The 16419-nt window shown below is 41.4% G+C and overlaps 1 protein-coding gene across 2 annotated transcripts; it reads right to left on the bottom strand.

The window, feature by feature from the left end:
- Nucleotides 1–6231: 6231 nt before the first annotated feature.
- Nucleotides 6232–10137, bottom strand: dhrs7cb (dehydrogenase/reductase 7Cb). 2 transcript variants are annotated; one of them, XM_021575560.3, is made up of 7 exons: nucleotides 9993–10137; nucleotides 8758–8914; nucleotides 8439–8551; nucleotides 7715–7925; nucleotides 7541–7633; nucleotides 7156–7308; nucleotides 6232–6815 (listed from the first exon to the last, which is right to left on the bottom strand). In XM_021575560.3, the coding sequence occupies exons 2-7, from the start codon at nucleotides 8909–8911 to the stop codon at nucleotides 6628–6630; spliced, it is 912 nt and encodes a 303-aa protein (XP_021431235.1). In that variant the 5' UTR covers nucleotides 8912–8914; nucleotides 9993–10137; the 3' UTR covers nucleotides 6232–6627. The 2 variants fall into 2 exon arrangements, with proteins under 2 accessions (XP_021431235.1, XP_090068351.1); XM_090212225.1 differs by lacking the exon at nucleotides 9993–10137 and adding an exon at nucleotides 9115–9593.
- Nucleotides 10138–16419: the final 6282 nt, after the last annotated feature.

Raw genomic sequence — 16419 nt, 5'->3', positions numbered from 1 at the left:
CCATAGACAACGCAATCTCAATTCCACTCCACACTGGCCTCACCCACCTAGATAAGAGGAATAGCTATGTAAGAATGCTGTTCATTGACTACAGCTCAGCGTTCAACACCATAGCCCCCGCCAGACTCGTCACCAAGCTTTGGACCCTGGTACTGAATACCTCCCTCTGCAACTGCATCCTGGACTTCCTGATGGGCCGCCCCCAGGTGGTGAGGGTAGATAGCAACACATCTGCCACGCATGATCAACTTGGGTTTAACTTGGGTCGTTTTGGGTAGCCTTCCACAACCTTCCCAGAACCAGTTGGGTGAATTGTGGCCCATTCCTCCTGACAGAGCTGGTGTAACTGAGTCAGGTTTGTAGGCCTCCTTGCTCGCATACCCTTTTTCAGTTCTGCCCACATATTTTCTATAAGATTGAGGTCAGGGGCTTTGTGATGGCCACTCCAATACCTTGACTTTGTTGTCCTTAAGCCATTTTGCCACAACTTTGGAAGTACGCTTGGGGTCATTGTCCATTTGGAATACCCATTTGCGACCAAGCTTTAACTTTCTGACTGTCATCAGACCAGAGGACATTTCTCCAAAAAGTACGATCCTTGTCCCCATCTTTTTTTATTGCGGTTTTGGAGCAGTGGCTTCTTCCTTGCTTTAACCCAAGTTAAACCATTTAAAGGCAATGCTAGCAAATACTAATTGAGTGTATGTAAACTTCTGACCCACGGGGAATGTGATGAAAGAAATAAAAGCTGAAATAAATAATTCTCTCTACTATTATTCTGACATTTCATATTCTTAAAATAAAGTGGTGATCCTAACTGACCTAAGACAGAGAATTTTTACTAGGATTAAATGTCAGGAATTGTGAAAAACTGAGTTTAAATGTATTTGGCTAAGGTGTATGTAAACGTCCAACTTCAAGTGTATATAGTTAACTATGAGCAATTAAAATATACAGTGCCTTCAGAAAGTATTCATACCCCTTGATTTATTCCACATTTAGTTATGTTACAGCCTGAACATGAAAACATGTTTTTGAATTTTTTGCACATTTATTGACAATGAAATACAAAAATATATAATTACATATAGTATTCAGTCCCCGTGTGTCACGCCCTGACCTTAGTTATCTATGTTCTATGTATTATTTGGTCAGGGTGTGACGAGGGTGGGTATGTGTGTTTTTACCCTGTAAAATAAAGTCTATGAAAATATGTCAATTATTATTTGAATATGTTGGTAACTCATTGTATAAGTGTCACACCCAGATCTGTTTCACCTGTCTTTGTACTTGTCTCCACCCCCTTCCAGGTGTCGCCCTTCTTCCCCAGTGTACTTATACCTGTGTTCTCTGTTTGTTGCCAGTTCATTTTGTTTTGTCAAGCCTACCAGTGGTTTTTCCCGTGCTCCTGTCTGTCTCTAGTTCCTGTTTTCTAGCTTTCCCGGTTTTTGACCATTTTACCTGCCTTGACCCTGTGCCTGACTGTCGTTCTGTACCTTGTTATACCACCCTGGTTTACTGACCTCTGCCTGCCTGCCCTTCTGTACCTTTCGGACTCTGCTCTGGACTACTGACCTCTGCCTGCCCTTGACCTGTCGTTTGTCTGCCCCCGTTTTTGTAATAAACTTTTGTTACTTCGAAACTGTTTGCATCTGGGTCTTCTCCTGAGCCTTGACAAAAAGTGATAATGCCCTCGAAGCTGATGTTTGGAGGATATATTGGCACAGTTTGCTAGACTTCGTCTCGGGCCTAACAACACCCATGCCAATACCCTCCAAACACCAGCTTTTTGGACATCATCACTTAATTATAATCTTATTTCAAGATTAAAGATGTAATCTGTAAAGAAAACAACTAAGTAAATAACATATGTAAATAACTCAGATCAAAACTATTTGGAATGTCCAGCTGAGCACTCAAATACGTTTTTACATTTCAAAATCTCAGCGAGTTGCATTTAGGAGGGAGACAAAAGGCTTAGATATGGGATTATAATGATGACAGAACTATGCGAGTTTGTATTTTGAATTTCGTGGTCGCACATTCAGATTCGTGGTTGCAAGTACGATTTGCAAATGTGTAATGCAATTTCACAAGCTTGTATCATGTGTGAAAGATTTAACTATGGTCACAAACTTGTAACTTGACATTTGAATAAATTCAATAAGATTTGCAAACAGCTCAGACACAAGAGGTATGTGGCAGGGTCTACAGTCAATCACGGACCAGGACGTCTTGCTCCCAGACAGACTAAACAACATCTTTGCTCGCTTTGAAGACACTACAGTGCCACTGACATGGCCCGCAACCAAAACCTGCGAACTCTCCTTCACTGCAGCCGTCGTGAGTAAAACATTTAAACGTGTTAACCCTCGCAAGGCTGCAGGCCCAGACGGCATCCCCAGCCGCGTCCTCAGAGCATGCGCAGACCAGCTGGCTGGTGTGTTTACGGACATATTCAATCAATCCTTATCCCAGTCTGCTGTTCCCACATGCTTCAAGAGGGCCACCATTGTTCCTGTTCCCAAGAAAGCTAAGGTAACTTAGCTAAACGACTACCGCCCCGTAGCACTCACTTCCGTCATCATGAAGTGCTTTGAGATACTAGTCAAGGACCCTGGGTCTCGACCCCGACCCTGTGCAACTGGGTACTGGACTTCCTGACGGGCTGCCCCCAGGTGGTGAGGGTAGGTAACAACATCTAGGGTAGTAGTTTTAAGTTCATCGGCGTACACATCACGGACAACCTGAATTGGTCCACCCACACAGACAGCATGGTGAAGAAGGCACAGCAGCGCCTCTTCAACCTCAGGAGGCTGAAGAAATTTGGCTTGTCACCAAAAGCACTCACAAACTTTTAAAGATGCACAATCGAGAGCATCATGTTGGGCTGTATCACCACCTGGTACGGCAACTGCTCCGCCCACAACCGTAAAGCTCTCCAGAGGGTAGTGAGGTTTGCACAACGCATCACCGGGGGAAAACTACCTGCCCTCCAGGACACCTACACCACCCGATGTCACAGGAAGGCCATAAAGATCATCAAGGACAACAACCAACCGAGCCACTGCCTGTTCACCCCGCTATCATCCAGAAGGCGAGGTCAGTACAGGTGCATCAAAGCAGGGGCCGAGAGACTGAAAAACAGCTACTATCTCAAGGCCATCAGACTGTTAAACAGCCACCACTAACATTGAGTGGCTGCTGCCAACATACTGACTCAAGTCCAGCCATACATTACTCATCTCATATGTATATACTGTACTCGATACCATCTACTGCATCTTGCCTATGCCGTTCTGTACCATCACTCATTCATATATTTTTATGTACATATTCTTCATCCCTTTACACTTGTGTAAATCGGCTTGTATTTACTATTCTACTTTCTCTCCAAGTTACAAAGGGGTTTCATGTATGTTGATTTGTTTGCTTATTCTGCTAATACATACCCATAGTACATTACTTTAAGGTAGTTGTTGTGGAATTGTTAGGTTATTACAGCATTGTCGGAACTAGAAGCACAAGCATTTCGCTACACTCGCATTAACATCTGCTAACCATGTGTATGTGACAAATAAATTTGATTTGGTTCAAGTTGTATCTTCATGTCTCTAACTTGGCTCTCACTCCCTCTGACCGCTAAGCCCTCCCCTGACCTCCCATTGGCCCAGGGCCTCCTGGAAAACCCTCTAATTAAAGTATCTCTGAAAGGGAGTTACTCCAGGAGTAGACAGGTTTATGGTGCATAGCGCTTATCCACTCATAAGATTGGAGTATTAGCTATACATGTATTTTTTTTTTTTTTAAATATGCATGACTTAATGACATGGAGTGCTCAATGCTTCTGCTGGTAGCAGGCCTCTGGAGGCAGGGAAATGTCCTGCCTTTGAGTATTGTTGTATTCATCTTGACCAAGCACCTGGAAATCACATGACAAACCTGCATAGATTAACAAATGGAAATGGTAACAGTATTTATTCAATTGAAGTCATGACAACCATATGTTCTCTGCAAAGGAGTGTACAGGTTTTTGTTCCAGAACTTCACTAACACCAAATGTAACTAACTGTGGTCTAAATTGAACAAAAACTTGCACAGTTTAATCCCCCGGGACAGAAGTCATGTATGTATTATTGAATGAGCTACAATTCTGCATGATATAGATCCAAACGTGTTATTCTCTTTCTACCTAACCTTGTCAATCAACTCCAAGAAAAATATGATTTTCCTGGTGGCTGGGAGGTTCCCAAATTCTTTAGATCTGAAAGGGGGGAGAAATGAGCCTCCATGCTCAAATTTCAGTGCTGCTTCATGTTGCTGAGAACCACAACTACCTTAAATGTGCCGTTTTACATATTTATAAGTTTGATCAAGTTGTCAGCAGTTTATTTTTAGCCAGCTAGTCTATTTGCAATGAAATTGAGGGGAATTTTTCTTGATAACTTTTTCAGTCACAAATTAAATCAGTAAACAGGCAGTAGAATGAAGTACTTTGACAAAAAAGAGTGTTCAATAGTCAGTAACAAGTCTTTAAAGTATAGCTATAGTTTTTGTTATCTACTCAGTGCAGTGATGATGGTGGGAGTAAACTCGCTACCTTTCTACCAGCAGTTTCAATTTAGCTAGCTATCGTTAATGCCATTTGTATAAACTAGCAATCAGATAGATGGTTATTAACTAGCCAATATATTGGTTTTTCCCCTCATATCTAAAGCTGCCTGAGAAAGCTAGCCAGTTGATGGTAAAGTCAAGGTTAAACGTCAGAGGCCAGATAGCTAACGCAACACCGGCTGTAAATGCAATGACTGGCCTGGAGTTTGTCTGAAATGTACCATTATATTCAGTGGTGAAAAAAGTACCCAATTGACATACTTGAGTAAAAGTAAAGATACCTTAATAGAAATTGACTCAACTAAAAGTGAAAGTCGTCCTGTAAAATACTATTTTGAGTAAAAGTATGTGGTTTTAAATATACTTAACTATCAAAAGTTAAAGTATAAATAATTTCAAAGTCAAATATTAAGCAAACCAGACGGCACAATTTTCTTGTTTTTTTTATTTATTTACGGATATCCAGGGGCACGCTCCAACACTCAGACATAATTTACAAACTAATCATGTGTTTAGCGAGTCTGCCAAATCAGAGGCAGTAGGGATGACCAGGTATGCTCTCTTGATAAGTGTGAATTAGACTCTAAAAATGTATGGAGTAAAAAGTATATAATTTTGTTTAGGAATGTAGTGAAATAAAAGTTATCAAAAATATAAAATAGTAAAGTACAGATATCCTAAAAAAAACTACTTAAGTAGTACTTCCAAGTATTTTTATTTAAGTACTTTACACCACTGATTATATTTCACATGATAAGCAAACTACGTTCATGCCTTTTCACCCAATAAATCGACGTACATAGATATACACAGACATTAACGTTACCTTTAAGTAGATTGTTTTAGTTACCTCATCCTCGCTTGCTCACGTGGGTAGCTACTGCTTGATATTTGATTGATGGAACAATCCAGCCAATGGTTAGGAAACTGTGGTTTTGGCAGAGGGAACCGATTAGTCAGGAGTAAAAGGTCCTGCCCCCAGAGGGAAATCATGGTTTTACTTACAAATCTCTTCCTACAAATTTACAAAACGTTCTACATGATAAAAGTGACAGAACTCCGAGCGCACGCAGATTCAAAATATTCAAGTGTATTTTTGATTCACAGCATAATATTCATAGTCGTAAACGGATTTGCAATAATTCTGAAAATAAATTACGCTTGCAGATCTTGAATGTGTTCAAATGTCAAGTAACAAGTTTGCGTGACACATCATGATACAAGTTTACGAAATTAAATTACACTTTTGCGAAATTCCAAATACAAACTCACGTAGTTCTGTCATTATACCCCATACTTAAATCCCTAGAGAGCAAGTGACCCGCAGGATTAACACACATGGAGGCCAGCTGGACCTCAGACTGAGCCATACAATTAAACAGATACACACACATGCAGAGTTGGAGGTGGGGACCTTTCTCTCGGACTCCATTTACATGACAGTATCACAGGGAGGGCTCATTACAGAGATAGTTGTCACGTGACTGTGTGTAGCGAGTGAATGTGCGACGCATATCAATACCAAGTATGTATTACTGCTAGACATTCATGTCATTTACAATGTCAATGAAATAAACATTTATATCAATGTTTTCTATAAAAATCACAGACAAATAATGTAATTCACATGGACAAGTGTATTGGTCAAATGAAAAGACAACAATAACGATCACCCACAAAACAACATATGAGGTCATATATTCTAATTATGGTTAGGCTAAACATTGAAATATCCAATAGAAGCAATGTTTAAAGTTAGAGCAAAAGTTCATTTTGATAGTAGTGGGTGGTGCAACTTTGGCATCTTTTCTGCACAGACATGACATAAGAATACAACAGTGATCTGCTGCCATCTACAGGACCCAATGCAAACTGCGATAACATCAGAGGCCATGTCCATGTGGCAAAGGCTTCTGAATTGCCCCGATGGGTTAGATTTCATTGCATTATGCCATAATACACTATACATTCTATTGTCCTTCTTTAATTTTCTTATTCTCTCTTCCCTTCCTTCTACTGCATCTGTTCTGCCATGGCAGAGTCCTTCACTCCAGCAGCAACCACGGCAAAGAAGAAAGAGGGAAAGAAGGAGCGGAGGTAGAGAGCGACCCAGGGGATGGGGTGGGCCAGCAAAACCTCTTTCTTCTTCCTGCTCACCGTTCGCATTATCTCATTGGCCAGATCGGCCGGGCGCACGCCAACTGAGGAGAGAAGGAGCAAGACACGAGTTAGCGTAACATAACAGGGTTTGATCAAAAAGGAACGTGTTCAAAATATTAAAACATAACGACAACAACTGAAGACCTCAACTGAAGACCTCAGCGGGTCTCATAATAATCAATATGCATTTTTTGTTACTCACTCAATATATGCTATATTGCCTAATGATTTAGTCTGAAAATCATTATAGACTCAAGTCTATGAATGTGTATATGTGTAAGTCTGTACTCATATACTGCCCGCCCTCATTCTGCTTGGAAGTCATTAGGTGTACATGTATATGTTTGCAGACACTAGACAGAGAGAGCTGTATGTACTCACATGTAGACAGGCCCTGAGGTTTAGCCGGAGGGGTGGAGGGTAAAGCTGCGTTGATGAAGGTGTGGCTGATAGTGCTTACTATTATCCCATACTCCTCCACCTCCGCTCGCAGGGAGTCAAAGAACGCCTGCACCGCATGCTTTGAGGCCGAGTCTGAAATAACACATGCACACACATAAACAGGACGCGACTCACCCATTGCTGAGGCTCATTCCATACGTTGCAGAAGAGATACTGTGCCTAATCATTATCTTGAACTGTACTGTTCAGGAATCCTGTGCATCAGACTATGAGAACTACAAATCCTTCTTTGAAAGTGCAACAGGTTTTTTATCTCATACGAGGTGTTTGAAATGCAACAGGGGAATATGTAATGCATCCATACAGGAGGTTCTGAAGGGGATAGCCAGTCTGCCCTGGATGCTGTTGACCAATAGAATGTGACCAGACCTCCTAGACATCATAGCTGGAAGGACACCTGCAACATCAATCAATCAATAACTGAATCAATCACTTGCAACACAACATGTTTTTTCCTCCTGTGAAAAGTCCTTCATACCTTTGGCCAAGGTGCTGGGTCCAAAGTAGTTGATGTCCATGATGTTCCTGTCCAGCTCCAGTGAGACAGTATGTACGGGGGCCTTCAGCTTCATGCTGCTGTTACACACCAGGATGTCCACACAGCCGTAGCACTCCACCACCTCATTCACCACCTCAGGCATACTGTCCATGTCACTGAAGTCCAGCAGCACCAGCTTGGGAGGGAACGTCTGAGCAGAGGAGAGAGGGATGCAAAAGAAAAGGACATATGAATGAGAGAAGGAAGGACAGGGATTTTATACTGTTACGCAGACTTTTACAGTAAGCAATACAATAGCAACATGGGTGTGAGGGTCTGAAGACAGCCAGCACTAAAGTATGTGGTTGTGCTTGAAAGAAAGGATGATTTAACCTCTAACTCAAACTTCAAATTCCTCTTACGCATTTACATTTTTCACTAACACTCCAAATAGCGTATGTCTTTGCTCATCATCATATCGCCCTTTTCTAGTGTTCATGTTGGTGACATCTGTTATTTTTTCCATGAACACACCACTTCTCTGCCCTGTGCAGGAGAGATACCCAGAGGACAGTGCACTGTCAGAGGGGATATCCTGCCATTGTCTGCCACCAGAAGAGGAACCAGGAGCGGTGACTGCCGAGACAACTGGCGAGCACAAAACTATGATAATAACTAACTGGAACTTTCCTTTTGCTCAAGGGCGCCTATTAGTGTTACTCACCACTCTGGGGTCAGCCCCGCTGGTCAATGTGTCGTACAGAGACTCCATCTTGTCCCAGCTGGCCCCACACAGAATCAGCCTGGCACCACCCTTATGGAAGTGATGAGCACACTCTGGAGAGGGAGAGAGGAGCGGGTGAGAAAGATAGAGAGAGGGATGGATTTAGTCAACGGTGGCATTTACCCAGTCCTCTGTTTCAGAATTGAACAACATTACATTGTTGGCTATACGGTCAGAACATTAGACATTCTTCGCAGGCTATTTTTGAATCCCCATTTGAATTGAGATTGAATTACAAATAAGAATATAAAATCCTCACCACTTCCCACTCCGGACACAGCATCAGTGATGACCACCACTTTGTTCTTGACCATGGACTTGGACATGTACTGGATGATCTCGTTGTAGATGTAGTAGATCCCAGCAGCCACCACGATCAGCATGGGCAGCACCATCACAGTGGGGAGCGCCATCTTCTGCAGGAGAGAGAGAGGAGGCCCTCAGTAAATTGTGTATTTCAGTCTGTGGTTTGTGATGTACGGTATTTTAAGTTCCAATCCTGTGTCTGTATCATTGACAAACAGAAATCATATCTCAACGTAATGTTATCAAATAACAAAATATTTCAACTGGAGTAAACGCAGTGTAACAAAATTTATACATTTGAGGAATGAACCTGGGACTATGGAAGAATGCTGCTGTTGCCCAGATCAGCTGTCTACCACGGGACAACATTAAACACCTCTTCCTATAAAAACGTAAAGATGTGAATGAGGATGACAGAGAAATGTGAGGGTCACGTTTCAGCACGTAGAGGCAGTCTTATGGGTTTGACGCTGAACCCTTCCCGAGGACAGCTGTGCCCACTTCCAAGCCTAGGCTCTTGGTATAGATCTACAAGGATTGGATCGGTGCGAGCACATGGCGAAGACACCACTTAACCCCCTAGAGAGCAAACACTTCTACTTTACTCCTCACACTGACAATATGACTAAAGTATAGCCACACCAGTAGCCATAATCATGTCAAGTAGCTGTAGACAAAAGACAATACACAGAACATTTCCCCCCTCTGATCCATGTATATCCATCTATCCCCTGTGCATGTGAGCATTCAGGGTTTCACAGGGTGAGTCTGGTAGCACTGCTGACAAGTGTGGCCATATAAAGAGTGTCTGAGGAAGACAGCTAAATATAGTCTGGGCCAGACCAACCTGCCTGTCACCACTAAATGCCTTGCACTGTGTCACCTCCAGGATAGTCACTGGATACGCCAGCAAATGTGGACACAAACATAGCCTACTGTAGGCTATGACCTTACCCGCCTTATACAGTAAGAAATATAACTTATCGTAACACCAATTCTCATAGGCAAAAGGGATATTTGTGCTCTGTATGCAGGCACCACAGGCACACAACAGCACAGAAAAGGCATTGGTAGGTTGACAAGACCTAGGGATCTGTCTGGGTTATCACCTGGTTAACAAATAGACGGCTACAGCACACACAAACAAATACACACACACTTAATCTGGGTTATTCTCGGATCACTTACAGCGTGCGTAAGGAGCTAATCTTCTGTTGTTCTCCAGGTTCAGTTAGATAACCGAGAAGTATCCCTTCTCTCGCCCTCTCTATGCCTCTATCCCGCCGTCCATTCACACAACTCCCCCTCTGTGTTTCTGCCGGACCCACTGCTTAGGTGTGGGAGCGGGTTGCTTATAATAGCATGTGGCGGAATCAGCCATTAATACTCCTATGTGGTGCCCATAGGATCTTAGACATGCCACCATGTTGCCAAAACGAATGGGGACAATTGGTGTGTGTCCCCCAATATACTTAAAATAGGACCCTAGTGAACTGGCTGTGGCAAAGCTAGAGATTAATATAAAAAACAGAAGAGGAATTTGACCAACCAGTATGTAGTCATTCAGCAGGTTAGGAATAGATTACATAAAGGTTACAAGTTAATCCCGCTTACAATTAAGGTTTGTATCTTAAAATGGTTCAATATTTGTAAGTGTATTATCTCTGTCTAACAGAGTTAACACAACAAAATAATGAGCCATGTTTTCAGAATATAACATTTTAAAATGTTAGACACATTTCATGGGAACGTTGCAAGAACATTTGTTGTCAGGACATCACCTGATGGTCCCAAAGAAACGTTCTCCAAAAAAGATTATAAAATGGAGTAAATAGTAACCCCCCCCCCCCCCCTCATCAATCTACACACAATACCTCATAATTCCAAAGTAAACAGTTTTTTTTAAATGTTAGCAATAAAAATATAAAATAAATGGAAATATTACATTTACATAAGTATTCAGGCCCTTTACTCAGTACTTTGTTGAAGCTCCTTTGGCAGCGATTACAGCCTCGAGTCTTCTTGGGTATGGCGCTACAAGCTTGGCACACCTGTATTTGGGGAGTTTCTTCCATTCTTCTCTGTAGATCCTCTCAAGCTCTGTCAGGTTGGACTGAGAGTGTCACTGTACAGCTATTTTCAGGCAAACTCCAAGTGGGCTGTCATGTGCATTTTTACTGAGGAGTGACTTCCATCTGGCGACTCTACCATAAAGGCCTGATTGGTGAAGTGCTGCAGAGATGGTTTTCCTTCTGGAAGGTTCTCCCATCTCCACAGAGGAACTCTGGAACTCAGTCGGAGGGTCACCTCCCCGACCAAGGTCCTTCACCCCCGATTGTGTGTAGATTGATGAGGAAACGTTTTTAAAAAAATCAATTTTAGAATAAAGTTGTAATGTAGCAAAATGTGGAAAAAGTCAAGAGGTCTGAATGCTTTCCGAATGCACTGTAAATGATTACATTGTGCATGTTAATTTATACAGTAATTATTAACATGTCCTCACCTGGGATTTGAACTCTGAACCCCAGTTCACGACATTCAGATCTTCCTGCTACGCCACCATGTCTGTTAACAGTTCATTTGACCATTCTGTCATCATTGATTTGATTTACTTATTAATATATTACTTATGGAGTAATATAATGAGTTACTATTTTTAAATATTTAAATATTATTCATTTCTTTTTCAAATAAACCGTATAGTACTTTCAGAAGCATATCTCTACCGCCTTGATATATAAAAATAAAGCCTTGTCTCATGCTAATGGTTTTCATGCTTTAGGCTAACCCTTTTCCCAATAGGCTATCCTAAAGCCTATGGCAGTTGTGTTACCCCCGCTTTGAACCTTTTCCTTGTGGAAATGGTCCCATTATTTTGAGTTAATCGAGGAGAAAGAATTGTAGTCAAATACAAACTCTGAAAAAGCATCTGGAGGTTGTGCACAAAGGCACAAAGCTCTTTGCCAAAGTTCCAGAAATGCGTAAAAGAGAAGAAATCTATACATATTGTGATAATAAACAATATTTCCAAGTGTTCTAATGAAATGTCCAGATAAACAATCAAAATGTTGGATAAATGCAATCAAAACGGCAATGACAACCTATTTATAGCTTAGAATGTAAGCGTAGGGTGACACCCCTAGCGGGTCTCAAACCCAGGCCACTAGCACCAATGATGAACACCCTAACCACTGAACCAATAAGGGCTATCTCTAAGGCATGTGTTTATTGGGCCAGTATAGTTAGGCCCTGTCCAGAAGCATAAACCCTCCTCCCTCGGCACTTGTGTGGATCTGAAACAATTTGATCGGTGTAAGAAATAGGGTGAGTGCACTTTGAAGTTAATCTCATCTCTGTTGAAAGTACACTTAAGAAAATATCTTATTGATCATAGTGATTCAGGAATATCATTAGACAGCTGTACAGAAAGACCTTAAATTGCTGAAACAAATAAATAAAATCAATGATGAGAATAGTCCGATTAACTCATACGTGACACGGACATGGTGGCGTAACAGTAAGATTGAAGTACAGTGAATCAAGAGGTTGTGAGCTCAATTCCCAGTTTACTGTATACATGCACAATGTAATCATACACTAAATGACCAAAAGTATGTGGACACTTGCTCATTGAACATCTCATTCCAAAATCATGGCCATTAATATGGAGTTGGTCCCGCCTTTGCTGCTATAACAGCCTCCACTCTTCTGGGAAGGCTTTCCACTAGATGTTGGAACATTGCAGTGGGGACTTTCTTCCATTCAGCCACAAGAGCATTACTGATGTCGGGCACTGATGTTGGGCCATTAGCCCTGGCTCACAGTCAGTGTTCCAATTCATCCCAAAGATGTTTGATGGGGTTGAGGTCAGGGCTCTGTGCAGGGCCGGCAAGTTCTTCCACACCAATCTCAACCAACCATTTCTTTATGGACCTCGCTTTCTGCACAGGGTCATTGTCATGCTGAAACAGGAAAGGGCCTTCCCAAAATGTTGCCCCAAAGTTGAAAGCATAGAATTGTCTAGAATATCATTGTATGCTGTAGCGTTAAAATGTCTCTTCACTGGAACTAAGCCCGAACCATGAAAAGCTGCACACTAATGTTACTGCATGATTGTATCAGGTTTTCTAACGTGTTAGTTTTATTACTGTAGCTATGTTGATTCTTATGTTACTTTAGCTAATATGGTGACAATGATATAAGTTGTGTGTAGCGGTTATGACATGGTTTGGCTTGGAAAGTTTTTTTTCGCCTGGTCACATATTGCTGATGTGTTGTACATTAAAGTCCACAAGCGAAGGGAAAAGGTGAGAGGAGGAGAGCGCATAGATGTGAGAAGGAATACAGCGTGGCTGCTATAAAAGTGAACTGTGTTTGCACGTGATCAGGGGTGTATTCATTCCGCCGATTCTGTTGAAAAACATTGCTTAAACAGAAGCAAACGGAACAAAACAGGGATAAACATACTTGAATTTGTCCAAACTAAACTCTTGTTTGCAAATGTTGGACTAGTGATTACTCCCTAGATGCAGGCAGAGTGTGCAAGGCGGTATTGCATGTGTCTCTCTGTCATCTCAAATTTCTCGACTTGTGTGCACCTACATTGTAAACTTTCATTCATAAGCTAGGTTGTAGCAACCTCATGATGGGTATAGGGTAAATTCAAGTATCATGTAGTAGCCTAAACCCATCACTTTTACATTGAACTGGGTGAATGGAATATGAATGCCAGTCATCCAATATGTTGTAAAAATTGTCCTCCCTCATCTTAAAAGGCCCTGGTTTTGAACACATGTTTAATTCCCCCAAAAAACATTTGGATCAGCAAAGGGCATTTTCTCGACCGTTTACAAGGTCCAGAGAGGCACATTCGCAGGCCTGTCATAGTGAATATTTTCTCAGGATGTACTGGCGTTAACAGATAGGCCTACCATCAAAAACATAGCTGTTTGTCGTGGATCATCATTCTCCCAAGTGTCCTATAATTAATTTAAAATATATATCACGTTTATTTAACCAGGTAGACCAGTTGAGAACAAGTTCTCATTTACAAATGTGACCTGGCCAAGATAAAGAAAAGCAGTGCGACAAAAGCAACACAGAGTTACACATGGAATAAACAAACATAGAGTCAAACACAATAGAAAAGTGTGTGACCAGTAAAATATACTTGCTGGAGCACGTGCTACTGGTGGGTGCTGCTATGTTGACCAGTGAGCTGAGATAAGGCGGAGCTTTACCTAGCAGAGACTTGTAGATGACCTGGAGCCTGTGGGTTTGGCAGGAATATGAAGCGAGGGCCAGCCAACGAGAAGGTACAGGTGTCAGTGGTGGGTAGTATATGGGGCTTTGGTGATAAAACGGATGACACTGATAGACTGCAGCCAATTTGCTGAGTAGAGTGTTGGAGGCTATTTTGTAAATGACATCTTGGATGTCAAGGATCGGTAGGATAGTCCGTTTTACGATGGTATGTTTGGCAGCATGAGTGAAGGATGCTTTGTTGCGAAATAGGAAGCCGATGTGGCCACCAACATGCTCACACATGCGCAGTTATTCAGGCATGCTTACCAGTGCGCTCTGCCTTCTCGCTTCTCCTAGCAGCACCTAGAATCAATAATGCTTCAATAGAACGAGCTTTTGATTGATTGTCAATGTTTTATGGTTGGAGGGACCGGGAAGAAAAATCGCTCTGAAAGTGACCCAAATGATAGCTCTAGTTATTGTTCTTCACTCTTGTTGTAATTGGCGTTGTAGTGTGAACAATGCTGTTCACTTGAATTTGAACCATTTTTTAAATCGCTATTGTTAGGACTCGTTAAGTGACGTCAACACCTAAATCGCGCAAAAAGTTTCAAAATAAAAGTATTCCCTCTACTTGAGCACAACATCACAAATCGTAGTATATTTAGCCTGTTTCAATATGCGTTCTTTTTTTATCTGATCCTAACCTCTCCTTTTGATGCTATTTTGGTAAGTATTGAGGCTTATTGTTGAGTTCTGGTGGTTATTTGTAAATAGGAACTTTGCCAAGGTGGGTAAATTAAATTAAATATGCAATCGGTACATGTTAATAAGGGGACATCGAAATGTGTATTAAACAATGTTAAATATTAATGTGTTGTAAATGAATTAATGATATAAAGTTCAATATTCTTCATTAAATAATATCTGGAATAATATTTGAATTTCCGTTCCACTAGATGGCAGTGTTCCCCATGTTGTTCCCAGTCAGGGGTCTGAGGATTCAAAAACAAAATAGTTTACGCTCTTGAAACGCATCCCTGCGTTGGTGGATGTGCTGTACATTGTTATAAACAGTTATGTTGCAGTGCTATAAACTGTTATTGTTATTGATTGTTATATAAACGTAAAAAAAATATAAATTATTATTACACTGTTGAAAACAACAGACCTACACTGTGAAGGTCTTTAGTTTTTTCAAATTAATATTTGTGTGGAAAGTTTACATCAACTGGACAGACAGCACATGTACCTGATTTGTGGTCAGAAATGTGGGTTGAAATAAAGGAAGGGTATTGTCTGTATTAACCAGCGATCTGCTATAATACAGGGTATTATGTAATTTTATAATATTACAGGTTATTATTCAAAGGTTCTACAGCTGCACCCTCGAGAGCATCCTGATCGGTTGCATCACTGCCTGGTATGGCAATTGCTCGGCCTCCGACCGCAAGGCACTACAGAGGGTAGTGCGTACGACCCAGTACATCACTGGGGCCAAGCTTCCTGCCATCCAGGTCCTTTGTACCAGGCGGTGTCAGAGGAAGGCCCTAAAAATTGTCAAAGACTCCAGCCACCCTAGTCATAGACTGTTCCCTCTGCTACCGCATGGAAAGCAGTACCGGAGTGCGAAGACTAGGACCAAGAGGCATCTAAACAGCTTCTACCCCCAAGCCATAAGACTCCTGAACACCTAATCAAATGGCTACCCAGACTATTTGCATTGCCCCCCCTCCCCTCCTCTTTTACTCTGCTGCTACTCTCTGTTATTATCTAATCAGTCACTTTAATAACTCTACCTACATGTACATATTACCTGGACTAACCAGTGCCCCTGCACATGGATTCTGTACAGGTACCCCCTGTATATAGCCTTGCTATTGTTATTTTACTCCTGCTCTTTATTTGTTACTTTTATTTCTTGTTATTTAAAAAAGAAATGTAGGTGTTATTGTTTATTTATTTTAACTGCATTTTTGGTTAAGAGCTTGTAAGTAAGCATTTCACAGTAAGGTCTACACCTGTGACAAATATAATTGGATTTGAATTGACTGACAGTAGGCTATAGGAACAATAGGATAGTGGCTGTCGTAAAACAAATAATTAAAAGTCAGTGGTGGCTGTAGCTTTCTGCCGAAAAAAACACTATTGACGTAAATATGAATGGTATGACACTGGATCCTGTTAGCAGAGTGTCTAAGGATTCCAACCCCCCCCCCCCCCCCCCCCCCCTCTATAGTTGAGACAACTTCTATAGAATTAGCAGTACATTGGCAAAAGCCTTTATATTGCTGTAATGAAAAAATATATAATTGTAGCAGTTGACAGTAGAATTTTATCCAAAAAGATTGAATTACACAAATCTTCATGG

Source organism: Oncorhynchus mykiss, chromosome 20 (genome assembly GCF_057628025.1).
Source record: "Oncorhynchus mykiss isolate SJ-2025 chromosome 20, ASM5762802v1, whole genome shotgun sequence".
Lineage (NCBI taxonomy): Eukaryota > Metazoa > Chordata > Actinopteri > Salmoniformes > Salmonidae > Oncorhynchus > Oncorhynchus mykiss.
The sequence above is the reverse complement of the archived record's forward strand: the minus strand, read 5'-3'. Positions and strand labels throughout refer to the sequence as shown.

Excerpts from the sequence above, each read along its gene's own strand:
- dhrs7cb (XM_021575560.3), bottom strand. The coding sequence starts at position 8,911 with ATGGCGCTCCCCACTGTGATGGTGCTGCCCATGCTGATCGTGGTGGCT. Across the intron at positions 8,552-8,757 it reads TGTGTCCGGAGTGGGAAGTG|AGTGTGCTCATCACTTCCAT; the intron begins GTGAGGATTTTA and ends CTCCCTCTCCAG. Across the intron at positions 7,309-7,540 it reads TATCCCCTTCAGAACCTCCT|ACTCGGCCTCAAAGCATGCG; the intron begins GTATGGATGCAT and ends GTGTTATTTCAG.